This window comes from Felis catus, chromosome B4 (assembly GCF_018350175.1).
Source record: "Felis catus isolate Fca126 chromosome B4, F.catus_Fca126_mat1.0, whole genome shotgun sequence".
Taxonomy (NCBI): domain Eukaryota; kingdom Metazoa; phylum Chordata; class Mammalia; order Carnivora; family Felidae; genus Felis; species Felis catus.
Window position 1 is genome coordinate 77,522,951 of NC_058374.1, and position 14,301 is coordinate 77,537,251.

At 38.6% G+C, this 14,301-nt stretch overlaps 1 protein-coding gene across 16 annotated transcripts in view; it reads left to right on the plus strand.

Annotated features, from left to right (window-relative positions):
• The window catches only part of ATF1 (activating transcription factor 1), a 116,813-nt gene that overhangs the window by 56,858 nt on the left and 45,654 nt on the right, over positions 1–14,301 (plus strand). For 13 of the 16 annotated variants that reach the window (XM_045061784.1, XM_045061789.1, XM_045061781.1 and 10 more), the window contains 3 exons: positions 6,883–7,013; positions 11,115–11,297; positions 11,383–11,542. In XM_045061784.1, coding sequence (XP_044917719.1) covers positions 6,883–7,013; positions 11,115–11,297; positions 11,383–11,542 — 474 coding nt within the window. Of the gene's footprint in view, positions 1–6,882; positions 7,014–11,114; positions 11,298–11,382; positions 11,543–11,959; positions 13,051–14,301 lie in introns of those variants that run through there. The other 3 variants (XM_045061786.1, XM_045061793.1, XM_045061792.1) reach the window with 2 other exon arrangements.

Here is a 14,301-nt window from a genome sequence, read left to right on the forward strand (position 1 = left end):
CTGAAGGGTTTGCAGGGCTCGTGCCTGTGTTTTTCATTGTCCCCAGATACTGCCAGAAGTTCGTTTCTGATCCTGAAGCCACCATATCTGTTAAACAGAATTCAGCCACGTAAATTTGAAGGTCTAAGTGGCTTTATTAAGTAATTCCTGAATTGGGCAGATCCTATCTAGCAAGTAGAGGGGAGCCAAGGAGCTATACAGAACGGAAGTTTTTGTTTTTTTAATGTTTATTGATTTTTGAGAGAGACAGAGACAGAATGCGAGTGGATTAGGGGCAGAGAGAGGGAGACACAGAATCCGAAGCAGGCTCCAGGCTCCGAGCTGTCAGCACAGAGCCCGACGCGGGGCTCGAACTCACAAGCTGTGAGATCATGACCCGAGCTGAAGTCGGACACTCAACCAACTGAGCCACTCAGGCACCCCCAAAACAGAAGGTTTTTAAAGAAAGGAGGGTGGGGCAAGAAAGTTTTAGCAAAAGAACAGTATTGTTCCAGCAGGGTATCTTTCTCTTAGTGGGAAGAGCAGTGGTTCTTTTGATGCAGATGACCTTGTCCTCCTCTGGGAGAAGGAGAGGGCCTGTGTGGCCCTCACTGGTACTGATCTGAAAAGCTCTGACTAGTAAAGACTACATTTCTGGAAGAGGTTTATGGATTAGGTATTAAGCTCTGGGTTGGGGATTTGGCCTGAGTGATGCCATTTTGGGCCTGTGGTTTTCTTTTTAACAATACAAATAAATGAGCTGAAACCAGAGTGAGAAGCAGAAGCAAGCCTGAAAACCAAAGTGCACACATTGCTTTAGGTCTACTGCAGGAAAGGACTCTGAACCTGAGAGTTTTGTATTAAGCTGGGATTCCTGAAGGAGGCTAGAACATCTGAAAGGAAGCTTCCCCCAAAGTAAGCTTTCTGCATTATACCAAATTAGGATCAACCAAATATGAACTCAGAGTGAAAAATCATCAAACATACAAGGAAATAAACCATGATAAGTGAGAATCCATACAAACAATATATAATCAACTCAGAAATGCAGGAAAAGTATTTGATAAAATTCACCCATTTATAAATTTTTAGCAAATAAATAATAAAAACGGGCTTCCCTAGCATATATAGACCTAAGGAATTGAATGAACTACACATACGACACGCAGTGGCTCAAGTCCCAGACTGAACAGTAATTACCTGGTGCACATATGGACCAGATCTGAGTAACACTGCAAAAGCTTTGAAAACTGAAATGACATTGGAACCACAGTCCACTGAATGCTGGTCAAAATCAATGGCCTGGACACAACTAGGTTGATAGCCTGCTAAAACAAGAATATCAAAATTTCTCCATAGGATTTAAACAAGATCCCAGAGTCTGGTATCATAATATTGAAAATGTCCCATGTCCCAAATTACTTGGCATACAAAGAACCCAGAAGAATCTTAACTTGGCATGGGAAGACTGTCAGCAGATGCCATCTCCTAGATGACACAGATGTTGGAGTTATGGGACAAAAACTTAAAGGAGCTATTAAAATGTCCTAACAAGTGTGAATTCTCTTGAAATGAATAGAAAGTTAAGAACTCCTAGCAAAAAGTAGAAGCTATAAAGAGAACTAAATAGAAATTTTAGAGCTGAGAAATACAGTAACAGAAATAAAACCTCACTGGATGGGTTGAATAGGAAAATAAAGATGAGGTAGCTTCAAAGATAGTTCATTGGAGATTATCCAGTCTGAACTAAAGATTAGAAAAATACACTAATTTCCAGAGACTTGTGAGACAATACCAAAAGTTTTAATATTTGTGTCATTCGAGTCATAGGAGAGGAAGAAGTATGTTGCAGAAAAAAATATTTAAAGAAATAATAGCTGGAATGTTTCCAAATTTGGTGAAACCCACAGATTCAAAAAGCTCAGCAAACACTAAGCCATAGATAAACACAAACCCCTCCCCAGACAAGTCATAATCAAACTGATGAAGACTAAAGACAAAAATCTTGTGCACAGAGAAAAATGACATTACTTTAAAGGGAACAGTGTAAATCACTATAGATTTCTGATCAAAAACGAGGCTAGAAGGAAATGAAATACATTCTTTTAAAATTTTTTTAAGTTGGTTTATTTTGAGAGAGAGAGCACATGTGTGCATGCACAATTAGGGGAAGAACAGAGAGAGAGGGAGAGAGGAAATCCCAAGCAGGCTCTGCACTGAAGCACAGAATTTTAAAGTGCTGAAAGAAAAGAATTGTCAATCCAGAATTTTTTATCTAGTGAAAATATCCCTCAGAAATGGGAGGTGAAATAAATATTTTCAGATGAAGGAAAACCAGGAGCACTCATTGACAGCATACCTGCTCTAAAGTAACTGCTAAGAGGGGCGCCTGCGTGGCTCAGTCGGTAAAGTGTCTGACTTTGGCTCAGGTCATGATCTCACGGCTTGTGAGTTCGAGCCCCACGTTGGGCTCTGGGCTGACAGCTCAGAGCCTGGAGCCTGCTTCAGATTCTGTGTCCCTCTCTCACTCTGCACCTCCCCTGCTTGTGCTCGCTCGCTCTCCCTCGTGCTCTCTCTCAAGAATAAAAAAAAAGAAAGTAACTGCTAAGAAAGCTCTTAAGATAGAAATCTGGAAGGTTAAGAATGAAGAAACAGCAACAGCAAGATCTGGGCAAGTATAATGAACTATTCTCCAGTTGAATTCTTTAAAAATATGTTTGGTTGACAAGAAAATATGGCATTGTCTGATGGGGCTTTTAATGTATGTAGATGTAATGCAGATGTAATGCGTAAGACAACTATAACATAAGGGGGGAAATAAAGAGACTCATTCTGGAGGTAAGGTTTCTAAGGTTCACTTGACCTGGTAAAACAGTGATTCTAAGTAGATGAGGTCTATTAGAACTCCTTAGAGCAATTACTAAATTATATGAAGAGATTTTGTCAAACATGATGAATTAAAGTGGAGTTCTGAAAACTCTTCAAATCCAAAAGAATACAGAAGACTTTTTATTTATTTATTTTTTTAAGTAAGCTCTATTCTCAGTATGGGGCTTGAACTCATGACGCTGAGGATCAAGAGTTGCGTGCTCTGGGGCACCTGGGTGGCTCAGTTGGTTAAGTATCTGACTTCAGCTCAGGTCATGATCTCACAGTTCATGGATTCAAGCCCGCATCGGGCTTTGTGCTGACAGCTCAGAGCCTGGAGCCTGGAGCCTGCTTCAGATTCTGTGTCCTCCTTTCTCTCTGCCCTCCCCTGTTTGCATTCTGTCTCTGTCTCTCAATAAATAAACGTTTAAAAAAATTTTTTTTGCATGCTCTATCTACCAATTGAGCCAGCAAGGCACCCCCAGAAAACTTTAAAAAAAAATTTTTTTTAAACATTTATTCATTTTTGAGAGATGGAGAGAGAGCACGAGTAGGGGAGGGGCAGAGAAAGAGGGAGACACAGAATCAGAAGCAGGCTCCAGGCTCTGAGCTGTCAGCACAGAGCCCGACATGGGGCTCAGAACTCATGAACCATGAGATCATGACCTGAGCCAAAGTCAGACGCCTAACCGATTGAGCCACCCAGGCGCCCCCAGAAGACTTTTTTAAAAACAGAAAGCAGGGATCCTGGGATGGCTCAGTTGGTTAAGCATCTGACTATGGCTCAGGTCATGATCTCACGATTCCTGAGTTTGAGCCTTGCATCAGGCTGTCTGCTGTCAGCGCAGTGTGTGTTTCAGATTCTTGGTTTTCCCCCTCTTCCCCTCTCCTGCTCACTTCTTTCTCTCTCTCAAAAATGAATTTAAAAAAAACATAAAAAAAAAAACAGAAAGCAAATAATTGGTAGGTCAAATGATAGCAATAATTAATATTTAGAAGACATGGCTTCAATTCATTAATTGAGATTATAAAACTATAAGCCAGTATTACTCATGAATATAAACACAGCAAAATAAGAGCTTTAGCAAACTAAATCCAATGACACATAAAAGGTGTTACACATGATGAAAAAGTAGGATTCATACCAGGAACGCAAAATTGGCTTAACATCTGAAAATCAGTCAACATAATACATCATATTTATAGAATAAGAACAAAAAAATGTATGATCATCTCAACGGACACAAGAAAAAGCATTTAACAAGTCCATTTGATAACATGCTCATCAAACAAATAGAAGGGAGCTTTTCAGGGGCGCCTGGGTGTTTGACTCTTGATTTCAGCTCAGGTCACGATCTCACAGTTAGTGGGATTGAGCCCCGCATCAGGTTCCGTGCTGAGCATAGAGCCTGCTTGGGATTTTCTCTTTTCCTCTCTGACCCTCACTTGCTCATGCGCACATGCACTCTTTCAAATAAATAAAGAGGGGGGTGCTCTTCAGCCTAATAAGGTACATCTATAAAAGCCCATAGCTAAGCATATTTAGTGATGTAAGAGTGAATGTTCTCTCCCTAAGATCATGAACACAACAAGGCTGTGGATGTCTGCTCTCACGACTTCTACCTAACATTGTATTCAGGCATTTAGGCAAGAAAATGAAATAAAAGGCGTTCAGATTGGAAAGGAAACAATTTGTAGACGACATGATCTCATATACAGAAAATCTTAAAGTACCCACTAAAATACAGTAACGAGTTCAGCAAGGTAGCAGGAAACCTTACCATCTATTGATTCTTTCGCACATAGGTGTCTTAATTTCTGTACTTAAAAAAAATTTTTTTTAATGTTTACTTTTGAGAGAGTGGGGGAGGGACAGAGAGAGAGAGACAGAATCCAAAGCAGGCTCCAGTCTCTGAGCTGTCAGCACAGAGCCCAACGCAGGGCTCAAACCCACGAGCCATGAGGTCATGACCTGAGTCGAAGTTGGATGCTTAACTGACTGAGCCACCCAGGTGCCCCTTCTGTACTTTTCTTTATACTCCAAATGTTCCATAACTTAAAAGTGAAAAAGAACTGGGCGCAGCATTCCGCAGTCTCATGCTAGGCTGGCTGCATAAGACCACACAGACATCTTGTTAAAGGGATTCTGGAGCTCTGTCCTGACCTACTCACTCAGCTGTTCCGGGTATCAGATGGGAATGTGGATTCAGTAAACCAAACCTCTCCAGGCAATTCTGATACAAGCAGGTTTAGGAACCAGCGCGACCATTCTCCAAATGCCTAACATGGAGTCCTATAGGACTGCCCCTCCCTTATTCTCGATGTGGAACATCTGTTGATACAGTCTACAATTTTATTAGCTTTTGGTGGGAAGATTGTCCAGAGTAAGGAGACAGTCTTTTTCAGTGTGGAAAACATTTTCCAGTGTGTTATAGAAGAAGAGCTGAAGGAACTAAAGTTATCTGGCCTCAAATAAAGAACTGTAGCAATTGTCAAATGTTACAAAGTAGGGCATGGATATAGAATTTTGGTTAAGCTTAAATTTCTTTAGCTTCACTGGGTGGAACCAGCTTTTGGTCTAAATAAGTAAGGGCTTAATAATTGAATGGTTTGCTATTTTGAAGTTGTAGATGACTTATTCCCGGAAATAGAGGCTGTTAGGAATACTAGGGCATTCCTGCATAGGCTGGAAGGTTGGCATAAATAACATAAAAGATCCTTTTCAATGATAAGGGTTTTTTCCCCCTTTGTGACTATTTTTTGTTTTTTGTTTGTTTTTTTTTTTTACAATGAACATAGAAATATTAAGATTTCTTTTTTTCTTTTTCTTCTAGAAAGAAATAATGCTTAATTGTCCCTCTGCCCCCAGTTGTGTTTTGGAAGTTCTTTCTTTTCAGCAAAGGAATCTTTTTCTATCTCCATATTCCTGTCATAAGTGCCATTTTACCAAGTCTGAGGGATACCTGTGGGATTATATTTACTTCCTGTTAAACAATTTTATTGAGGCGCCTGGCTGGCTCAGTCGGTGGAGCATGCAACTCTTGATCTTGGCGTTGTGAGTTCGAGCCTCACTTTGGGCATAGAGATTACCTAAAAATATTAAAACCATAAATAAACAGTTTTACTTATCACTAGTATTGTGTGCTTTTTATAGTAGTATTCTTATTTCTTATTGGTTTCTTAAAACTGTGGGCTTCTCACTATAGAGTTGAAGGGTGGAAAGATAAATTTGGTCTTTTTATTTATTTTTAATGTTTATTTATTTTTAATTTTTTTTTAATGTTCACTTTTTTGAGAGACAGACTGAGAGTACAAGCAGGGGAGGGGCAGAGAGAGAAGGAGACACAGAGTCTGAAGCAGATCTCAGGCTCTGAGCTGTCAGCATAGAGCCTGATGCGGGGCTTGAACTCATGAACTGTGAGATCATGACCTAAGCCGAAGTCGGCCGCTTAACCGACTGAGCCATCCAGGCGCCCCAGTGTTTGTTTATTTTTGAGAAAGAAAGCGAGCATGAGTGGGTGAGGGGCAGAGATAGGACACAGAATCCAAAGCAAGCTCCAGGCTCTGAGCTGTCAGTGCAAGGCTGACACGGGGCTCAAATTCATGAACCTTGAGATCATGACCTGAGCCAAAGTTGGACACTCAACCAACTGAGCCACCCAGGTGCCCCAGATTGGGTCTTTTTAAATAAAGGTCACTATTTAGAAAATGAATACTGTTCTTGTTAATTAATAAAATACCTTACAACGGAATCATCTCTCTTGTAGGGGAAAGAGACATTTCATACCTCTGTAAGGGCCTTGTACCTGTGTATTTGTTCATTGTCTCTTTTCCAGGAGCCATAAACTTTAAAGCATAACTCGCCTGCAGTACATCATTACAGTAGTCTGTGCTGAACTGAGTGGCTCCTTGACAAGACAGTTAAAATGTCTAGTAGATTATTGTACTTCTAACCTGAGATTGAAAAAGGTTTGGCGGTTTGTTTTTATAAAGCTGTCCTCATTACCAGCATTAATTGAGTTTTATTTTTCACAGAAAAATTTTGAAAGATCTATCCTCTGAAGATACACGGGGCAGAAAAGGAGACGGAGAAAACCCTGGAGTTTCTGCTGTCACTTCTATGTCTGTTCCAACTCCCATCTATCAAACTAGCAGTGGACAGTACAGTACGTATAGGAATACGTTTTTCCATGATGGATACACAAACGCTAAAGAAATGGTGTATAGAAAGACTGTCGTGCTTTAATAGTGAGGATAATTAGTTGAAGGTTAGCATTTTGAGCCCAAAATAATGCAGAATACCTTTTCAGCATTATCTCATTTACTCCTTACAGCAACTTTGTGAGGTAGGCAGTTATCAATTTATGAGGAAACTGAGCCTTAGAGAGGTTAGACATGTCCCTAAAGTTACCACACAGCTTGTAAGTGATGCTTACTTTGGAGTTTTGACAGATGCATGGAGTTGTCTAACCACCACAGTCAAGATATAATTTCATCACCCCATGGAATTCTTTGTGCTGTCCATTTGTAGAGGATTTTTCCTCCCATTCCTAACTCCTGTTCAAGTCTAATTGACTCTTGCCACAAAATCTGTGTCCCGTCCCCTCTCGTCTCACACCTCCAATCACCACCATTACCCTGGCTTATACTCCTATCTGAATTACCGCAGTGCACGTCCACTTGGTCATTTTGCTTCCATTCTTGCTCTCGTTTTCCATACTGCAGCCAAAGCAGTTTATTTAAAATGTCCATTAGATCACACCACTTCTGCTCCAGTGACTCTCCATCACCCCTAGAATAAGTCCTATAAGGCTAAGTTCCATTCAAGATCTGGCCTCACTTACCAAACTCCAATCTCATCTGCCACTGGCTAGCATTCTAGCAACACTGACTTTCTTGGAATTTCTCCAACATGAAACTTGTTTCTGCCTCAGGATATTTGGGCTTGTCACCCCACTGCCTGGCACATTCTTCTCCCAGAGTCTCATGTGGATGGCTTTTACATCCTTACTTCTCTGCTCAAGTGTCACTTCTCAAAGAGACCACTCTTCATTAAAATGTGCTCTCTTTAGTTAGCTTTCTTACATTTTTCATAGCATTTATATGTAATTATTAAAAAGTACATATTTAATTATAGATTATACATAATTATAGATCAGTTTATTTATGATCTGCTCTCAAAGATAAGTTCCCTGAGAGAAAGAACTTTGTCTTGTTCACAGCTGTATTCTTGGCCTGGAGGCCCTGGCGCATAGTAAGCTTTCAGTGAAATTTGTCATGAGTAAGTTATTTAAAGAATATGTAAAAAACACCTCAATGAGGACACATAAGAAACTGAGAACAGTGGTTGCAAGGAAGGAGACCTGGGAACAAAGATCAGAGGCAGTTGAGAAGTTCACTTTCATTTTAAACAAAACTGATTTTTCTTTCCATACACATCCATTACTGTTTTCAAAAATCTTTTTCTTTCTTTGTTTTAAATTTTTTTAATGTTTTTATTTATTTTTGAGAGAGAGAGAGAGCACAGGCAGGGGAGGGGCAGAAAGAGAGGGAGACACAGAATCTGAGGCAGACTCCAGGCTCCAAGCTGTCAGCACAGAGCCCGATGTGGGGCTTAAACCCACGAACCATGAGGTCATGACCTGAGCTGAAGTTGGACACTTAACTGACACCCCAAAATAAATACAATTCAAACTGGTGTTTAAGACAGCATGATCCAATAGAACTTCCTTGCTGAAAATGTTTTATATTTGCATTGTCTAGTATAGTAGCCACTAAGCCATGTGTGACTGTTGAGCACTTGAAATGTGGCTCGTGAGACTGAGGAACTGAATTTCTTATCTTGCTTTCAGTTAATTAGTAGTCCTATGTGACTAATGGGTACCGTATCAGTGTAGATTTAGAGTAGATTCAACCAGATAAATATACATGTTAAAAATAGGAAGATAGGTTATAAAAATGAAAACAATTCTGTATTATTACATATGTTTAACATCAAAAGATGTATCCCTCCGGGTGCTTGGGTGGCTCAGTCAATAAGCGTCTGACTTCAGCTCAGGTCATAATCTTGCAGTACGTGAGTTTGAGCTCCGCATTGGGCTCTGTGCTGACAGCTCAGAGCCTGGAGCCTGCTTGGGATTCTGCCTCCCTCTCTCACTCTGCCCCTCCTCTGCTCATGTTCCATCTCTGTCTCTTTCAAGAATAAACAAACATTAAAAAAAAAAAAAAAAAGGATTGTACTTATTTCAATTATAACATATGAAATATCTCCCTAAGTTTCTATGTAGTTTTCATAATTCCTAATTTTAATTGTTTTAGAATAAGCCATATTAATATGTCATATTTTTTAATGTGCTGATATGCTACTTAAAGAATTTTTTAGGGATGCCTGAGTGCTCACACTCTGTCTCTCTCTCAAAAATAAATAATAAACATTTAAAAAAATGTATACATATGTGTGTATGGATACACATTTTGATGTGTGTTAATGTATCAGTCTATATGAACATAGGAAATGATTAGGAAGAGGATGTACATCGAAAATGGTTACCCCAGAATAAGGGTGTGGGGGTGGCCAGTAGAATAAATTGGGATAGAGAATAGGACTTTTTATTTTATATATTAACATTTATATATATGTATATATATAATGTGTGTTGGAGAGAAGGCGATTGAAAACAATTGCTAATATAAGTTTAAAACAAATGTCTGCATCTAAAAAATCTTAAACTGTCATTACTTCTAAAGTCATATAAATTAAAGTATGTAGAATATTTGTTGTGTGGTAGTGGATGAGAGATAATTATATACTCCTGAAAAAAAATATTTTCAATTAAAACATACATTCAGATAAGTGTGTTTTGGCTTCCTGGTACCCAGAGTATAAAAGGAGAAAAAAAGTTGCATAATTATAATCTGATAAGAGGGCACAGAGATGAGGCATTAGAGTCTGAAGGGGATTTATTACGTGGGATTGCATAATGGTAAAATGTTTTCCATTTGATCATATCTTATGGGTGTTTCATGTAAGGTTTGAGAGGAAAGCATTAACATAAGTATAATTCATTGAGGGGCGCCTGGGTGGCCCAGTTGGTTAAGCATCTGGCTCAGGTCATAATCTCACAGTTTGTGAGATCGAGCCCCGCGTTGGGCTTCTGCTCTGCGCTGACAGCATGGAGCCTGCATGGGATTCTCTCTCTCCCTCTGCCCCTCCCCTGCTCACTCACTCTCGAAATAAACAAACATTAAAATATATATATATATTGGGGCGCCTGAGTGGCGCAGTCGGTTAAGCGTCCAACTTCAGCCAGGTCACGATCTCGCGGTCCGTGAGTTCGAGCCCCGCGTCAGGCTCTGGGCTGATGGCTCGGAGCCTGGAGCCTGTTTCCGATTCTGTGTCTCCCCCTCTCTCTGCCCCTCCCCCGTTCATGCTCTGTCTCTCTCTGTCCCAAAAATAAATAAAAAACGTTGAAAAAATAAATAAATAAAATAAAATATATATATATGTGTGTATATATATATATGTACGTGTGTGTATGTATATATATATATATATATATATATATATATATATATATATAACTCATTGAAAAATGCTGTGGGGCACATAGTAATGTGACCTCTTTCTCATGACAACCTTATTGGTGATTTTCACTAGGAAGTAACTTGAATAGATTACATTTTTAAAATATCACTTAAGTAAATAACATTTAGTACAATTTAATAGTGGTTACCCCTAGACAGCAGAGCTCAGAAACAAAGTATGAAGATATATATATTTTCATTATGTAACCTTTTATCCTCTTAAAAATTTTCCCATAGGCATAGGCCCGTTTAATCTATTCAAAAATATTTTTAAGCTTATCTTTTTAATGCTTCTTTTGAATAAAAATACACAGTGTGTTAATGTTTCCTTCTACTGATTTTTCCTTTAAAAGTTAGTCATTGGTACCCTCTCCTAATGTTCCAGAACTGCTGTGACAGCATTAGCAATTAGCATGCAGTGCTCCATTGAGCCCATAATGTGTTTTGACTAATCTACAGTTTGAGACTAAGTTTAAGATTAGTGCACCTGAACTATAAAATTTTATAAAGAAATGCCATTTTATTTCTTTTACATATAGTTCACCCAAAGTAGTTAACAGTTACCAAGTGGAACTGCATTCAGACCTGTTTTAATAAGTAGTGGCTGGGGTTTTTTTCACCAGTCCTTTGCAATTAGTGTATTGTACAGCCTTACAATAGCTATGTTCTCTCTTTGGTTAAAGTTGCCATTGCCCCAAATGGAGCCTTACAACTGGCCAGCCCAGGCACAGATGGAGTACAGGGACTTCAAACATTAACCATGACAAATTCAGGCAGTACTCAGCAAGGGACAACAATTCTCCAATATGCACAGACCTCTGATGGACAGCAAATACTTGTGCCCAGCAACCAGGTGGTTGTACAAAGTAAGTATGTTTAAGTGTCTGTGGAAAACATCCCAATGTACTTTCAAAGACACTTAGGAATTAACTCACTCTTCTGACCACACAGCTGCATCAGGAGATATGCAGACGTATCAGATCCGTACCACACCTTCAGCTACTTCGCTGCCACAGACTGTGGTGATGACATCTCCTGTGACTCTTACATCTCAGACATCTAAGACAGATGACCCCCAACTGAAGAGAGAAATAAGGTTGATGAAAAACAGGTAGGTGGTAAAATTGTGCTGCCAGAATGGGTAACGTTTCTGTAAATCTCAAAACGTAACCAGGTATTAACTGGAATTGTGAGTTAAAAATGAGAGCGTTTGAGGTGCCTGGCTAGCTCAGTTGGTGGAGCACAACTTTATCTTGGGCTTGTGAGTTTGAGCCCCACACTGGCTGTAGATAGAGCTTACTTTAAAAAAAGAGAGCTTTATTTTACTGAGTGTTATGTTGTATCTAGTTCATTTCCAAAGGATCCCATTGCTCAATCTCTTTACTTAATATATGACCTAGAGTTCTTTCATTTTTATTTTGTCTTTTGAATAGTACTATTAAGCAGAACTTTTCAAACAATATATTTTGTTCTTGCTGGGCTGACAAAAGTTAAATGAAAATAATAATTTGCTGCTTGCCATTGACAGTGAGAAGAGGAAAGAATTCCTAAAAAACTGATGGACACAGAAATGCTAAAAATGAATTTTACCCATGAATATATATCAGTGATTTAACCTCCAGAAACATTTACTTTCATTTTAAATGTATTTTAAACATAGTTGTATCAGCTATATGTACATCAGCCATGAAAACCACCAGTTCTTTGAGAAAAAGAATATAATGGGTACCCTTCTGTAGTGAGTTTAAGGGGGAAAAAAAAGAGAGAAAGGACACTAATAAAAACTATATTAGGAATCAAAAAGGGTAGATACCCACATATAAAACAAATATTTAAAAAATCACAGGATTCTGTTTTTAACTCCTCTAAGTTAGAAAATTAGAATAAAAGGATGAGTTTCTAGAGCAATAAAAATGATCATACAAGGACCAGAAGGATGCATTTAATTACTTCAAGATAAAATATCTCTTTACTAAAAACTAATAGCGAGCATCATTGTAATGAACTTAGTAACATGGCAGGGATTGTCCGTTGTCTTGGAGGTTCCAACAAATGCAATAAGACAAGGATCTGAAGTAAGTTATGTAAATACTAGAAAAGAAGAGCCGTGTTTTTTTGTTGATGATATGGTTGTGTACCTAGGATACCCAAAAGATTTGTTAAGAATTACGTGAATGAGGCTTCTCTTTCTGATAATACGACCTCGCTATGTAATATTATTAAAAGCTTGATGAAATATAAAAACCACCCTTTTAAATGATTGGATGAGCCTCCAGGGAAGTAAGAGATATCTATTGAGGTTAGGAATCAATCAGAAGCACAAGACCATGAAGTTCATAAGCATTGAAGCAACCCCTGTATAATCTGTAAATAAATTCATATCTTTGTGATTGGTATAGCTTTGGTATGCAGAGGGGACTAGGGGCAAAACCTGGGGTCTGTGCAACCTGGGGGAACTGGATCAGAGATTGTTATTCTTCATGAAGTCAAGACCCAAGCATAGTTGACCCTTGAACAATGGAGGCGTTGGGGCGCTGACCCCCACCCCCATGCCATTGAAAATCTATAATTTTTGACTCCCCAAAAACTGAGTTGACTAGAATCCTTACTGATAACATAAACAGCCAATTAACACATATTTTTTATGTTATATGTAGTTATATATACTGTATTCTTACAACAAAGTAAGCTAGAGAAAAAATACTAAGAAAATCATAAGGAAGAGAAAATACATTTATGGTACCATATTAAAAAAAAAATCTGCATATAAGTAGACTCACACAGTTCAGACCCGTGTTGTTCAAGAGTCAGCTGAAATTTAAAAATGGTCTGGGTCCATAGTTCCCCAACTTTTTGGAAGAAAGCAGTCTTAACACAGCCTTTAACAAATTCCCATACATTGAGTTCTAACAAAAAATCACAGACTGTCCAAGGAATTAGGCCTCCATCATCATATGTGCCAAGCCTTTATGTTACTTTCACAAAAATCTTTGAGGTGTATATAATATTATTTCCAGTTTTTCTGAGATGAGGAAACTGAGGCTTAGGTTAATTTCTTTGCCCAAGGTTAAACTACTCAGTAAGTGGTAGAGGTAGGATTTAAACACACGGGTCCAGGTTTCAGAGTCCAAAGACTTAGATATTCGATAATACTGCACTACCTTTCAGGAGCAAGAGTCATCAGAGCACACAACAGAACAACTTTTGTAAAGCCTTCAGTTATCTGTCTACTAGATTTAAAGAAAAAAAAGGGTGTCCTTGAAAATCATCAAAGATCAAGAGACTATAAAAATGATAAAAATTGGAAAAGAAAAAATAAAATCGCTCTCCATAGCAAATATTCATCTGCTCAGAATATCCAGGAGATCATGTACAAAGTATTAGAAAGCTTGAAAAATAACCAGCATTGTACTGGAAACCTTTAACCATTTAGTAGTAAAATAAGAACAGAGGGTATTATGAGGATTTAAATGAAAGGAAATCCTTACCTACTATTTTTTATATAATTGCCTTTTTTTTTTTTTAATTTTTTTTTCAACGTTTATTTATTTTTTGGGACAGAGAGAGACAGAGCATGAACGGGGGAGGGGCAGAGAGAGAGGGAGACACAGAATCGGAAACAGGCTCCAGGCTCTGAGCCATCAGCCCAGAGCCTGACGCGGGGCTCGAACTCACGGACCGCGAGATCGTGACCTGGCTGAGTCGGACGCTTAACTGACTGCGCCACCCAGGCGCCCCAATTGCCTATTTTTTAAAATGGACTTACAGAAAAATTATTAGAAGTAATGAATTTATAACATTGCTAAATATAACACCAGTATTCAAAAATCGTATTTCTTTACATCAGTAATGGTTTGGTAAATAATTATT